This window comes from Nelusetta ayraudi, unplaced genomic scaffold (genome assembly GCF_046127955.1).
Source record: "Nelusetta ayraudi isolate G7.1 ecotype Tasmania unplaced genomic scaffold, CSIRO-AGI_Nayr_v1 ptg000019l, whole genome shotgun sequence".
NCBI lineage: Eukaryota > Metazoa > Chordata > Actinopteri > Tetraodontiformes > Monacanthidae > Nelusetta > Nelusetta ayraudi.
The window spans coordinates 3,166,969-3,181,958 of NW_027466069.1; the positions used below are offsets into that span (position 1 = coordinate 3,166,969).

General features: G+C 44.3%; 2 protein-coding genes across 4 annotated transcripts; both read right to left on the bottom strand.

Annotated features, from left to right (window-relative positions):
* Nucleotides 1-1,026: 1,026 nt before the first annotated feature.
* LOC142888230 (putative E3 ubiquitin-protein ligase DTX3) lies at nt 1,027-5,458 on the bottom strand. Its single transcript, XM_076026365.1, has 3 exons — nt 4,978-5,458; nt 3,422-3,639; nt 1,027-3,231 (listed from the first exon to the last, which is right to left on the bottom strand). Exons 1-3 carry the CDS (start codon nt 5,428-5,430, stop codon nt 3,153-3,155), a joined length of 750 nt encoding a protein of 249 aa, XP_075882480.1. The 5' UTR covers nt 5,431-5,458; the 3' UTR covers nt 1,027-3,152.
* Nucleotides 5,459-6,170: 712 nt separating this feature from the next.
* Nucleotides 6,171-14,209, bottom strand: dtx3 (deltex E3 ubiquitin ligase 3). Of its 3 annotated transcripts, none has more exons than XM_076026361.1 (5): nt 13,670-14,209; nt 13,382-13,422; nt 9,961-10,766; nt 9,020-9,237; nt 6,171-8,128 (listed from the first exon to the last, which is right to left on the bottom strand). In XM_076026361.1, the coding sequence occupies exons 2-5, from the start codon at nt 13,392-13,394 to the stop codon at nt 8,053-8,055; spliced, it is 1,113 nt and encodes a 370-aa protein (XP_075882476.1). In that variant the 5' UTR covers nt 13,395-13,422; nt 13,670-14,209; the 3' UTR covers nt 6,171-8,052. The 3 variants fall into 3 exon arrangements, with proteins under 3 accessions (XP_075882476.1, XP_075882478.1, XP_075882477.1); XM_076026363.1 differs by lacking the exons at nt 13,382-13,422; nt 13,670-14,209 and adding exons at nt 10,900-10,978; nt 11,402-12,252; XM_076026362.1 differs by lacking the exons at nt 13,382-13,422; nt 13,670-14,209 and adding an exon at nt 11,402-12,251.
* Between the last annotated feature and the right edge of the window lie 781 nt (nt 14,210-14,990).

The window sequence follows — 14,990 nt, forward strand, 5'->3', positions numbered from 1 at the left end:
TACTTGCTAATTCGAGAAAATGTGCAAAAAAATAAATAAAAAATCTAAAAGAACTTTGACATTCAAAGAGGAAAAACTGGGTGAAATATTGAAGATATTTTTTTCACTGAAAAGAAGAAGTAGGCTACATCTGGAGGAGCTGCTCCTCATTACAGTGACAGGAGATGTAGATAAGTGTGCCCTGCCCCCAAATAGACGGGTACGGGTACTGCTGGCTTGGGCGGCACAGGATGAGAGGACGACGAGGAGGCGGGCGGGCGGGCGGGCGGGAGATGTGCCAGGGTTCTCCCAACAGCCTGAGACACTCTAATTAACTCACACAGTGGAGAGAGGGAGAGAGGGGAGGGGAGTGGGCACCAGCAGCAGCAGCAGCAGCAGCAGCAGCTCTGCACTGTCACACAATCCTTCTCTTATCACCGCCGCCCGCCAGCGCAGGAAACAGGGTGCATGGCTCATCTGATGGAAAACGAGTGCCAGCGTGCTCCTCACACTGAGCGGCCTGTCTAGTCGCACCAAGAGAGTCTATTTCCAGAGACTCTATGAGCAGGATTTCGAAGCTACGACAGCGTAAAGCTATATTTGCATTTAGAATTTTTTTTTTTTACTGAGATTTGAAGTTAGGGTCTTCTCTAGTATGGGATAGATGAGCCCGGATTGAAATGAAAACCATGTGCTCCAGTTCATGGAGGTTTGGGTGGTGTTTTTAATCATCAAAATTCTTGAGTTTCCACCCAATGTAATAGTGCACAGGCCGCTAGTCATTACAAAGTACATCACAAAGTCCACATACTGCTCACGTGATGTCATGGTGTCCAGGGTCCGGAAGATGCTGCAGTCCAATCTGACTCATTAACACACCATGTTTTCAGTGCAGATATCCAGTGTAGCCTACAAACCGGAGCTGCATCTTATGCACCATAGCATTTAAAAGCAAGCATGCATCCTAAGAAAACACACATTCCCGGCTATCCATTATTGTACCTCCTAAGTAGAAGAAAATGCAGGAGAAATCACCACAAAATGTGCCAATATGTAATAAAATGTTTATTTAGGAAGTTGTGCCAGGTCACACTGTACATGGCTTCTATGTACACAAATACAAAGAGAAGTAACTGGCAGAGAGAATGTCACAATTTGCATGCATTTGGAAAAGAAAAACTTGTCAAAAGGATGACATAAAACTGATGAAAAACAAGAGAAGAGGACAAGAGGAGAGGTAGCGGCGGCACATTTGACCAGATGGGTCCCGGTCTGCTTTGCGAGAGCAGCAGATGCTCCGAGATCCGAGGCCACAGAAATGCTTGCAGCCGCTAAATACCGGAGCGATAAAGAGGCCAAGCCCGTGGCCAGGCGCTTTTCTTACATGTGCACTCATTCTGCAATGTAGGTTAAAGGTATTTCCTCATCCTGTAGCGCTCAGATCAAATGGAAAGCACTCATGATGGATGGGTGGGTGGATGGATGGATGGATGGATAGTTAATGTGCTCTTGGCAGAGCTCAGCAAAAGGCAAAACAATAAAAGCAGAAACAAAAACAGCCATTAATAAATCCTACTAACTGAAGTAATACAGTGCTTATGTGTTTGTGATATTTTCCAGTTGCTTTTGTTTGAGGAATGTTTAAAAGGTGCTAAAAAGGTGCAATGTACGGGAACAACGCTCAGAAATAAGCCCTTTGTGATGTCACAAATGGCACTGAAATCTCTGCCAGCCTAGTGACAGGAGCCTCTAACAGGTTATGGCTTCCGCCCTCTTGCACTGCCTAAAACCCAGGCTGTAAACAGAGGGCTAAATGCCGTCTACCATGATGAGTGTCTACGGTGTTTCCTGCTAGTTTCTGGAGCGCTACGCAGTAATCTGGATAATTAATGGTGGGAGGTTACTTGGCAGAAGACAGGGATGAATGTGATAACGGGTTTAATACGGCGCCTTTAATACAATAGATGGACATCTGAATTTGTGTGTCCTCTAGTTACTTTATTCAGCATCTAAACCAGTCAACGAGTTGTGGTCAAACACCGAGATTGATGTTCTGTGTGTTGCACATGCAGTGTGAAATGATGATGACACTGCTGCTGCTGCTGCTGCTGCTGCTGCTCCTGCGACTAAATCTGCTCCGAGCACCACAGAAACACGAGTCATCATCGACTGCAGATGCCCAGCTCCTCTCACTGACTTTGGGCGGTGAGGTTTGGGATGCACTGTGGGACTGTGGGTTTATGATGCTGATACAGCAGCATACCAAGCACATGCTGTTGCAAAGCTTCGATCGCTTTATTTCAAAAATGAGAAGGGAAACACTACCCTCTAGTGGACAGACAGAGTAAAGGGACTGACATAAAACGATACCGAAAGGGGAGCAAAAATGAAAGTTGAGGGCAATCAGGCATTACAGGCATGGAACTGTATATTTGATTCGAAACTTTATGGTATATGACTTTAACAACTATCAAGGAGTGGAGCCAAAGCAAACTAATCACAATTACATTTGTATTTATATTTCTGAAAGGCGTCAGTCTTTTTGAAAGTAATTTTCAGGTCTTTTTGGTGGAGTGTTTATGGTATGAAACAATCAACAGCATAAAAATCATTCCAATAAAATAAAAATGTTGAGCTTCTTTGCAAGGACAGAGCAGATGATGACATGTGGGCTGAAGTTAGTAATTATTATAATCATAATAATTATTTAGAAATGCACGTCATTGAAAATGAACGATTGATGTATGGTTGCAGATTCATGACCTCTTCTTTCAAAATAAATATAACCTTCCATTTACACATGCGCTATGTTGACAGCCTATGTTTCTTATGATTACTGCAAACTTTTAAATTTGACCCTTTGAGATGATTCAGCAAAAGTCACCTGCTCTGACTCGAGTGTCTGAACTGAGGCACAATAATTGTCAATGTGACATAAAGTGTAAGGGAAGTAAGGCCACATCAAATATCCTGGAATATGTCAGTATAGTCTGCACTGCACTGTCTGGTTTTGCTTTTGCATCATTGGAAAGATCACGACAAGTGTCTCAGACCTTCATGTGACTACGCTAACATCACATTGATTAAAGTGTCATTGTTGTTGAAAAAGTGCAATCTCGAAAAATTAACCTACCAACGATTATTGAATTGAATTAAATAGTCCTCTTTACCCATCATTCAACTTCCGTGACTCCTTTGAGACGAAGCTCTTCCTGAACTCTTGACAGGTATGCTGGATCTGGGTAACCAAAACTACAGAAAAGGACAAAATTATTCATACTTGGTATAAAAGATTAAAAAAAAAAAAAAAAAAAAAAAGCAATTATAAAATTATTTCACAAATTCTAGGAAAACAAAAGTGCATAAGTTTAGTTTTGTTCACAGTCACAATCACTAGCTATTGATCCAACGAAAGACATTTCAGCAGACGCAACATGCTTACTATTGTGGCCCCCCTCCGATGTTGGTCTTGTGGTGGATGTCGTTCCATGTGATGACATTGTTGAGACCTGTGGTAACAGAGCGCCCCACGGTGAAGATGAGCCTCCGGTCGAAGGCCTTCTTCAGCAGCTTCAGGACCTTCTCGCCCTCGCTGCAGGCCGGCAGGAAGGCGGTGCGAGTGGTGCCGCTGTACCGGACACCGGGGTTCGGGTGCTCGGGCTGCAAATGGACATTAGTTAACATGGTATGAGCCAAAATGTAATGCTCAGAAGTGTAATGGCAATCTTGTCTCCTAAATGAAATAAATTGAGCAAAATGGTATTCAATTCAGGTAGAAATTTGGCAATAGCCCTATTTGCATGGGATTAGCAGTCCCTGGGGACCACTGATCATTTGTAATAATCACAGAGGACGTCTGTGATCTTGATCCCATGTCTGCAATTTGTAAAGTGAAATTTTTCCAACACTAATTACCTACCACATTTCACCAAACACAAGACGTTGTGTGATTTTTTTTTTTTTTTTTAATTGAGCGCCTTCTCTACTTCCTTTCCAGTTGCTGCGGGGGAAATTTTTAGTGGCAGTTTTGACAGCGTTTCAGGCACAAATACAGTCTTGTATCGGTACTGCAAACCCATTCAAAGAAAGAGCAAGCTGCGTTCAATCAAAAGAGAAATTTCTCAAGGTAATGGGATGGATGACTTGCACAGCAGCATGCGGTAAGAAACATTTTCCCATCCTTCAGACGGCTTATGACGGCCCGTTATCCCGACAACAACTGCACACTGTTAAGAAGTCACGTTGCTGCTTTGACATTTTATTTACAGTTGCCAAGCACAGTTGCTCTGCACATGTGACAAAAGCAGATGTGACGGGCACCGCATTGACATCATATCAGGGTCTAAATGTCAGTAAAATAGAGTTTAATATAGAGACTTTACTTATCCCGTGTGAATGCACCTAAAAGAAACAAATTACCAGAAGTCCCCAGGTCCATCAGGGTCTAAATGTCAGTAAAATAGAGTTTAATATAGAGACTTTACTTATCCCGTGTGAATGCACCTAAAAGAAACAAATTACCAGAAGTCCCCAGGTAATACTAATCCAGTGCGAATGGGGCAAATGACTCAGGGTAGTTGAGATAAAAGTCACTTGACAATTTTTAATTGGCAGCTAAATTCAAATTGTGCAAAATACATGTTACTGAAAACATGACATACTGACCTAGCTAGTGGTTTTTTTTTTTTTTTTTTTTTTTTTTTTTTTTTTTTACCAAGACTGGGAATTTCCAGTGCAGCAGTACAGAGTGCAAAAGTACGTGATAAGGGAGGATGTCCAAAACAGAGGTCAAAGAAGTACAATGTAGAGTTGTGTACATATTTGCATGTGTATTACAGAGAAACAATAAAATAAAGATATATGGTCCCTAGGCCATAGTTTGCCCATACCTGCTCTGGCCTGACGTGTGTCGACATAAGTTGATGAAACGCAACACCCCCGAGTGTGAAGTCACCGCTGGCCACTTCCTGGCCCCGCGTTCATGTCGCGCGGACTCACCCCTTGGATCCCCGCCGGGAAAGTGTAGTGGATCACGATGGTTCCCCAGCGCTCGTACCCGGGGAGTCTCTCACAGGTGCGCGTATCCGTCATGGTGCCCACCGGCTGGTTCCCCGTGTATTCGCCGTGGAAGGCGTTACAGATGGGACACGCGGGCTTCACCCGGAACAGCGAGTCGACGCAGTCCGAGCAGAACGAGTGCGAACACTTCAGAGTTCTTTTGCGCCTGATTCGGTCCAGGCAGATGGCGCAGTCTTCCGCACCTTGACACGCCGCCGCGTCAGAGCTTTCGTTTGGTCGACCGGCCATTGTCTTCTTCTTCTCCCGCTCTGACGACTCGACTGGCTCCTTTTCGTGGCGTTTCCGTGTTTTTGAAAGTCGAGAGGGGCGTTTTACTGCGTTGACGGGAAACTGTGACATGTAAATGAGAATCGAACCCGAACCCGCCCACATGGGGATGCTGCTGCTGCTCCGCGAGGTGGCCAGAAATGTGACGTCACTTTTCTCGGAGAAGACTATAAGAAACGCCTTGTGAAGAACGTGGTCTTCAGTAGTCACGCTTTGAATTGTGTTTTAAATCCTTTAACTAGGGTCGTTTTTAATATTTTTATAGTATGGTTGATTCCTTTATAAAACTATTTGCCTTCCCAACTAAAACATAGTTTAAGTCTGCTATTACTTGAAGAGGTGTGTAATCTTACCACAAAACAGCCCCATACGTGCGTTAAAATGGACTCGCTAATGGTTAGCCAATGTATTTTGCACACATTAAAAGTTTTTATCGTGACTTTATTGCCATGTTAGTTGTCAAACGGTAAATTCCAATTCAACCGTTTCCTGAATGACCCAACCGGAGGAAAGGCGAATTCTATAGCCTTGTTTTCACAAGTTTACCTCTCGCCAGCTCATTTCAGCGCACAAACCCCTGAGCCTATCCATGTCCTGGCAAAATTAATCTATCACTATTTGTGCAAAATCTATTTTATTTTATGCCAAACGGATCTCAGTAAATGCTACAAGCTAAACCTTTAAATGGACTGTATGAGTTATGTAAATTCGTACTAATGGAAATAACTTCAGCAGTATGTTTGACCACAAAAATGAGTTCCATCCAAATGGATAGAGGTTGGAAGTGAGTGACTTTTGTTGCACCCAGTTTATTTCTGGCCAGCAGTGAATGTCTGACAAACAACCAAACATAACTTTTTATTCAAGTATTAAAATGTAAAAGCACATTTTTCTGAATAACAAAGTACCAATCAGCACAAACAGAAGAGCAAAACTCAAAAACTTTTCCTCTACAATCAACCGAGATGTGTCGTACCTCACCGACCATCGACTCTCTCCCGCTCCACCAAAATCATGTAATGCATAGAAATGTTTGCAGAGTTGCTTTAGTAAATCTTCGATCCTGTGTACCAAAAATATTTGAATTGGTCCCTTAACTAAAAATACAAAAGAGAGGACAAAACAAAGAGTGCACATAATGTATGGATCTGACTGGTCAAGTTAATGAAAGGTTTCGAGCTAGCCAAGCAGGTTACTGCACTCAGCAAAGCACTTCCACACACACACACAGCTTCGTCGTTTCCAAGGGATTCTTCCAGCATTTGCTTAGGAGAAAAGCTCATTTAATTTACATTAGTATACATACTTTCATGAAACGTGTAATTATACTTAATGTGTATTTGTACTTAAAGCCAAATAGTATAGCTACGAACATAATGCTGCTGTTTATCTAACAAATACCACTGAAATACACATTAACTGCTCATTCATTAGTAACATCATGCTTGAGTTTTTTTTTTTTAATCAAAATTATGTTCAATAAGAAAGGCACAACAAAATGAGAGCAATACCCATCCTAAATGAAGTCAATTGTTCTAATTATCATAAAGTCATCGCTCCTGCGATGCAATATCTTATTTACTCAGTTTTGTAAATAAAGTATTTTTGATATAGATTAACAACACTTACCTCATTTAAAATGAGAACATTAGCAGGCAAATCTTGGGAGTCTGAGAGTGACAGAGGCATGTGTACTTAAAGAGCTTTTGTGCCTTTCATTTGGTTCGAGTGGTCAGTATGCCCTTGTTATTTGACATCGTCATAAATCTGGACTAATGCATCTATAATGCATGTACTAAAAGGTGCTGACAAGGTTTGACATTCTTCTTTTTTCAGTACAAGTGGCTGAAAAAAAAAAACACAGGTTCACACACAAAAAAAAGGAACATATCCGAGCATCTGACATCAACTTATAGCCACCGAGCTGAGAGCTGATGGCCGCACGAGCCTGTGTGGCCCACCCCCCCAGCGCTCGTCCTCAGCAGAAGCAATGAGCAGAACGCCAACCTAGCTAGACACCCCTCCCCCCGACCAAAGTGCCTGTGAGTGCTTTGGATTGCAATGACTTCCGAAAATCAAGGGATCTATTTTTTTTCCCCAAAAAATAAATGCAGCGCTATTACGCTGCATAACCAAAGTCCTGTTAATAGCAAAGACACTTGCTAAAAAAAACAAAAAAAAAACAAGAAAAACAAAAACAAAACAAACGTGTGTGCTTGTGATAAACAATGATCACAACATTGGAAAGAAACATTATTAGAACACAGACCTTCATGTGGTGTTATGGAACCTTTTCGATATCCTAAACTAAAGAATTCAAACGCTGCAAGAAAATGCAAGTAGATCAAAGCGTCAGGTATTGGTCCCGCTGCAAACAGGGGCAGGAGCAGGACTGTGTGACGCACTGTGTAACGCACTGCACCCAGAGCATTTTCTCCTACATGTCGCATTGGATTTAACCAAAAGTGGCAAAAATAACAATCATGAACAAAGGATTGAGTTGTCAAGTGATGTGGGCTCTGCTTGCAGCATTTTAACGCCTGTCTGCTCAGGGCCTGTTTTAATTTTTTTTTTGTATTGTTTTGTTTTTCTGTTGTTTTTTTTTTTGTAGCCATCCTGGCAGGAATGGGCAGTCTCTGAGCACAGCCTGAAGCTGAGTCAGGTCCACTTTGCAAAGACACACGTGGGGAATCCTACAACACCTTGGAAGAGTCATGTTGGGGTTTGTCAGTCCGCCATGATGCCTTTCTCTCTGAGCTCCTCGGTCACTCGCACCAGGTAAGTAGGGTCTGGGTAGCCAAAGCTGTCAAAACAAACGGTAAAAAAAAACAACAAAAAAACATTACTCCATCTGCATGCCGTCAGTACAAGGAAATCAAGTCAGAGCATTTCCATGTCAGGAGCTCGAATTTCACATCAGCAAGTCTTCACTGGAACTTTTCCAAGCTACTGCCATCACACACACACACACACACACACACACACACACACACACACACACACACACACACACACACACACTCTCTCTCTCTCTCTCTCTCTCTCTCTCTCTCTCTCTCTCTCTCTCTCTCTCTCTCTCTCTCTCTCTCTCTCCTGTGTGGCCATTCACCCGTGGATGTATTATAGGAACTGGATACTGGACTGGCGATATAGGAACGGGCCGATTTCTTTCCAGGGGCCACTCAAGGTTCTGCAGCAAAAAAAATCCTATGGGTCTAAAAAGCATTTTCCCCATAGACCACAATACAAAAATAAACACCTTTAAAAACGATTGTCAGGATGACTGTAACCTGAAATGCAGTTCATATCAAATCTTCCTATTGAAGATTTTTCAGTTATGGTCTTTTAGATCACCAGAAAAGAGTTCATTCCCAGCGTGACATCACAATGTCATGAGTGCTGCTGTGTCTCAGCTTGTTCTGATTGGCTGCGTCCTGATGTGTCTGTAAGTAACGTTCTCATTGGCCAAACAGATCATGTGAGTTACAGAGGCATGATGGGTAGTGACACTGCTGTGCACACTCTATGGGGCCATTAATGCGGAAGTCAAAAACTTTGTCGGCGTATGCGCTGGGTGAGCAACTTAATTGAAATGAATGGGCTGCCATCTTGGACTCTGGGGGCCTGGGACACACACACACACACACACACACCTCTGTGGCCATTCACCCCGAGCTGAAAAGGCCCTACGTACCAGCGCGGCCCGCCCCATATTGAGGTCTTGTGGTGAATGTCATTCCAGGTGATGACATTTTGCAAGCCCGTGGTCATGGAGGTACCGATGGTGAAGATAAGGCGCTGATCAAATGCCTGGCGCAACAGGCCCAGCACGCGGTTCCCCTCAGGGCTGTCAGGGAGGTAGGCCACGCGGTCCGTTCCCGGATAGCCAACACCAGGATTGGGGTGCTCAGGCTGTGGACAACAAAGGGAGGAAACAGTTCATTTGAATATCTTGGAACAATGCGCATCTCCCTATTGTTTTTAAGAAACATGCCAATAAATACAAAAGTGCCCTACAACAATGTCCATTTGCAGCATGTTTCAAATGGCCTGTCGTAAGCTCCAATTCTCTCTTCCCATAGACGATTGGAGTTAACTTAATATGAAACCCAGTGATGAGGAACAGATATAGGCAACTTCTCCAGGCTGCGGGGTGTTTACACCTGCTAGCCTTCTATTGCTGGTGCAGGGGAACACCAGTGAGTCGGGGCTCTGAAACCAAGCAGCCATAATTGGCAGCTGAGGAAATGAAGACTTAGAGATGAAACGCAAGAATGCAGCGGTCACGCCTGTGTGAGTCACGCTATTGATCAGTGCCCAACGCTAATGGACCGATTCATGTAACATGGAGACAATAAACGCATGATGCAAAAAAAAGACTGAAGGATACTCACAAGGTTTCTAAATGTTCTAGAATTCTAACAATAAAATATCTGGCCAGAAAAAAAGCTGATGTATTTGGTGTTTGCAAAACATTACAGTTAAGAGTGCAGACAATGATTATGCGAGTAAACATTGACAAACAATAGTAAACGACAAAATGAGAGATATGAAATGAGACTTTGTGCCAAGACTGGACAATTACAATTACAAGTGTGATATAGCAAAAAAGCCCATCAGGTGACATCCACTCACCGCCTGCAGTCCAGGAGGGAAGCTGTAGATGATGCAAATGCAGCCGTGGCCTTCGTGCCCCGGAAGCTCCATGTCAGGGTCCCGCTCCACGATCATGCTGCCGTTGGCGGGCTGGTTGCCAATGAGCTGGCCGTACACCAGCCGACAGACGGGACACGCTTTCTTCACTTTGAAGGCCTGATCCAGGCAGGAGCGGCAGAAGGAGTGGCCGCACTTCTCCAGCGTCGTCTTCTCCACGATGTCCCCCATGCAGATGGAGCAAGTCTTGTCGTCCTCGGCCTCGCTGCTGTGAGAGGCCAGGCCAGAGTCCGTGTCCTTCCTCTGAACCACCTCGTGGAGCATGACGCACGCCCTCTCGTCGGCGGGTTTCCTGTACCGCTGCTGCTGTCTCTGGGAGCGTCGTGGCTGCAGGGGGGGCGGCTGGAGCATGCTGCCCTCGCCGTTGGCCTCCAGGACCCCCACACAGGGCAGCAGGGCCCTCTTCCGCCTGGGTCCGCCCTCCTGCTTGCTCATTTCTTTACGGGCACAGCGGCATAAGTCAATGAAGGCTTTGCGTGTCTCGCTGGAGATGGGTCCGTCCATCACGCCGGCGCCGGAGCTCCGGGGGCTGTCCACGGGCTGCAGCCTCACGGCGCAGCAGCCCCCCCGCTCGCCGCGCCTAATGATGCCGGCACTCATCCCCTGCTTCTGCTGGAAGTCAATGAGCCAGGGCCGCCCCGCCGCAGCCAGGTAATCCCACACCGCCTGTGAAACCAGCACCTCATCACTGCCCTGGCCAGCACGCACACTCATCTCATCAGAGGAAACTGCATAAAAAAAGGCGCAAAATGATTTTTTTTTTAAAAAAGAGTCATCATCAGCACATTAATAAACAAGCAGAGCACAGTTCACACTTGCTATAACAGCTGCTTCTCTCAAAAACTTTTAGGGGAATTACACCCGTGTTTTGGTTTCTGCACGGATCCCTGAGCGTTTCTTTCTTTCCGTTCTGTGGTTCAAGGTGTTGATGGCCTCACAGCTAATGCGGCACAAATGAAAAACAAAAATGACTCCTCCCTCCCTTGACTCCCCCCCCTCCATAACTCCCCCATCTTTAAAATTATATATAAAAACTTTCTTTAATCACAGTTGCAGTGAGCGGATTGGCCATAATTTAGAGCAGGGACGGTGGGAATGAATTCCCTCCGTGTTCAAAGATTATATAAAATTGTCCCGACCACTAATTTCCTTTGTAATTGTGCTCATCATGGCAGAACGCCGGTCTCAGGCTCAGAGTTCTTCGCCAGACAGCTGAAAGGCCACAAAGGAAAAATGCAGTTATTAATTATATATTTAGAGCATCATTAAATGCCCAAAACTCTCAAGCAAACAACCAAATTAGGTTACAGCCCGCTGACGCTGAACATTTGGAGCTGTTCCTGCCTCCAGGTGACATACTTACATTCAGTTTAAAGTCAGATCCCTGTTGCTCACCAGTAATTACACTATTTCTCAATTAAGACTAGATTTATATTCTTGTTTTCAGCTATAGCCCTCTTGGTTCCTGATTCTTGTTCCTCTGGAAATATCCTGAATAGTGTCTGTTTGCCTCCCTCAAAAAAGAATGAGCAATCCGAGCGATGAACAGGTACTTTCTTCTAAGATTTTATAGGGATGAGAGAAATACTTTAATCAGTCAGATTAAAGTCACATTGGGCTGGAAGCATCCCTTCGGACAGAGAAAAATAGAATTTATTTGAAAGAAAGCATTTTTTAATCGGGCAATTTTGAGTATGTCTGATTTTTTTTAAGGAAGGGCTCAGGAGACGTCAGATGCAGTGCTATATATAGGAGTTTTGCAAAACATGGGGATTCAATCGAATTTATTCTGGCCTGCTCCACACTACAGTCCAAAAGGCGGCGGCAACGCCCCTAACAGTTGTTTGCCAACTGCCAATAAACAGAAGAAGAGGAAAACAATCTAGCCACCAGGAAGTATTGGTGGTGGTAAAATACGTGGGACTTTCCATCCCCTTTTTTAGAAATCCACAATTTTTACAACTCCAGAATTGAGCAGACGATAAAGGCCCCGGTCAGACTGTTGCCGACTGCTATCAGCAGCAACCATCATCGAAAGCTGCAGAAAGGTGATTTGGTGGAGCGAAACAGCTTTTCTGGCTTAAAACATTGTGGCTGGACTCTAGCAATCAACAGCTATGAAGAGGAACATTACTGGAGACACACTGAAGACAGTGCAGACAATTTGAGGGAGGAAAAGGCACTTTTTGGTTGATGACAAAGGACATAGAATGGGGTGATAATGAAAAAAAGGTTTGCATCATGGTGATAATAAAGGTGCCAAAGTGCCAAATAGAGAAGAACCTAATTATGTTGTCTATTTTTCATCTGTCAGAAACATGAGACAAATGCATTAAAGCCACATTTGGATCTCCAAATTAAATCAGCACAAATTATGATGATTATTATATTTTGGAATACACAGTTGATCTTTTTTTTTTTCACCTCAAAAGTTCTTGTGTTGAGAAATACTTTGAAGGGCATCTTGTACAGTGACACCCCTGCCACTGACACAGATCCGATCAAAGTACACTGGTTTGGAATACGGAATGACTATTTAGCATTAATCTGATTTTCTTTTTTTTTCTTTTAATGGTTAGCTCGCTCTTGGAAGAACACGCCTCGCCTTACTGCAACACTTCACACAGCAACATCAACGCCTCTCCCCTGGCCGTAAGACGCTGGCAAGCTCCCCATATGTTTGCGGTGACAGAGGAGCCGAAAAGGCCATAGAAGACGCTGTCGAAGGAGGTGAGAAGAAGAAGAAGAAGAAGAAGAAGAAGAAGAAGAAGAAGAAGAAGAAGAAGAAGAAGAAGCGAGATGGTGCTGGTCAGGCAACCAGTGTTATGTAGTTCCATATCAGATGAGCCAGGAGTGCTGTGTTGGTGGCTGGTGTGTGTCCTCGCCATTACAAGTTCATGGATCATAAAAAATAAAATAAAAATAAAATAAATAAAACGTGGGGGCAGGGGGTTAAAATAGAATTTAGGTAGGAAAACATCATGGTGTCACTTTAATATCCACATCTAGACGCGTTCAGGGGAATAATGTATGGTGCCATTATGTTGCATCTCACTAAAAAAAAAAAAATTAAAAAAAATAAAAACGTACGCAAACGCAATTGGAGTTCCAAAATGTTCCGTGGACAATTCTGATGATTCGGTAGCTGACGCCGCAAGTCAAAAGAAACACGCGGTGGACATTGTTGAGGACTCGGATCAGCTGTTCGGGGAATCACAGTGTAAATAAACAACAGAAACTGGAGCTCCATCATCACCAGCGGTGACGACCCAAGCCTGGCAAACGCACTCGAAAGTGACACTTATCTGAGGAAGGAAGGAAGAGAAATACAAGAAAATCTTACCTTGTGATCCCATAAATTCCTTCGATATCGAATGAAGCGTCCTGCGGAGCAGAGGGAAGGAGGGAAGGGGACATGGGGAGGGAGAGAGCGTCAACACCGTGTCAACACCGTGTCAACACCGTGTCTCCCGCCGCTGCAGGCAGCTACACGGAAACTCGGCAACATCGTGCAACAGCGCCGTAGATTGTTTATGTCTGACATTTGGCGTCATAGGTGAGATACGCGTTCATTATAGTTATTGTTTTTATTTCATCCCCCGCCCCCCGCCCCCCGGTTCAGGTAGCTCACCGTTGTTGCCGTGGCTCGTCGCCGCCCGTCGGAGAGGTTCGTGGCCGGATTAAAGAAGCCGGAGCCCCATCAGAGGAGGAGGGAGGCCTTCCCTTCTGATGCGCTGCTGCAGTTTCTCCGCGGATAACAAGAGCTCTCCTGTAGTCAAGACATGGTGTCCGAACGCCTTCGCGGCTGGCGTCTCCCCCGGCAGCCCCTCCCTGTCACCGGGCAAAATCCCCTTCCAAAAAAACCCCTCCGCACTCGGCGTCCACCACTTCTCGCCTGTCCTTGGGTTTAGCAGGCGCGCCACCAGCGACTCAGTAGCATCTGTGTTGTTAACTCCTCTTCTTCTGCTTCTTCTGCTTCGTCTTCTTCTTCTCTGTTTCGCTTCGACTCCGGCAGATCACTTCCTCCTCTCTGCCACCACCGCCACATCCAGCCACTCGGCGCTTTCGCTTTCCAGCAGCCGCTGTCAATCCCCGCAGGCAGGTAGGCTGCGAACGAGGAGGCACACACATAATAAACACACAGACGGGAAGGTTGGGGATTTCACGGTGGGGGGTGGAGGGGTGGGGGTAAAAATGTGACCAGGAAGTTCGTCACCGAGACGCCATTGGTGGATAGATCATGGGTATTTTTAGTTGTTGTTGTTTTTTTTTTCTTTGTTTGTTTGTTTGTTTGTTTGTTCGGGGTGTGCGCTCGCTGCGCTCAGACATCGCACATGAATCATACTTTGGTCGTGAGTAACAGCTTTTAAGGTTAACCACCGTGTTCTACACGCGTGTCTGTCCCACGAAATACCCCCCCACACACACGTCCACTCTGTCATGAGCAGTGTTGGCGAGTAATCTATTACTAAGTAATCCACTAATGTAATTAAACTACTTTTTAGTAACGTGGTAATGTAACAGGATTACTGTGGCAAAACTGGCAATTATATCATAATTAATTGTATGAAGTAACGATTCCATTACTTTTCTGGTATACTCTGCAAGCTAATATATATATATATATATATATATATATATATATATATATATATATATATATATATATATATATATATATATATATATATATATATATATATATATATCTTATTATCCACAAAAACAATCAAAAACAGTGATGTCGCAGATTGATGATGCAGCCGTGCGTGCAGCGTCATTGATATGCAATGTCGCACCAAAACAAGCATGGCAGTGGCAAAAGAAAAAACAGCGATTGCGTTTGTAGCTGGAAATACAAACATTATTTTGAGTTCAACTCGTCTAAATCAAACAACATTGTGGTTTGTTGTACGTTATGTGCAGGAAACAAGACGTTCTCAACTGTTACT

Bases quoted from the DNA above. Each gene is read 5' to 3' on its own strand.
- dtx3 (XM_076026361.1), bottom strand. The intron at 9,238-9,960 runs GTGAGTGGATGT...TGTTGTCCACAG, and splicing joins TCCCTCCTGGACTGCAGGCG to CCTGAGCACCCCAATCCTGG. The intron at 8,129-9,019 runs GTACGTAGGGCC...TTGTTTTGACAG, and splicing joins ATATGGGGCGGGCCGCGCTG to CTTTGGCTACCCAGACCCTA.
- LOC142888230 (XM_076026365.1), bottom strand. From the start codon at position 5,430: ATGTGGGCGGGTTCGGGTTCGATTCTCATTTACATGTCACAGTTTCCC. The intron at 3,640-4,977 runs GTGAGTCCGCGC...GTCCATTTGCAG, and splicing joins TCCCGGCGGGGATCCAAGGG to CCCGAGCACCCGAACCCCGG. The intron at 3,232-3,421 runs GTAAGCATGTTG...CCTTTTCTGTAG, and splicing joins ATCGGAGGGGGGCCACAATA to TTTTGGTTACCCAGATCCAG.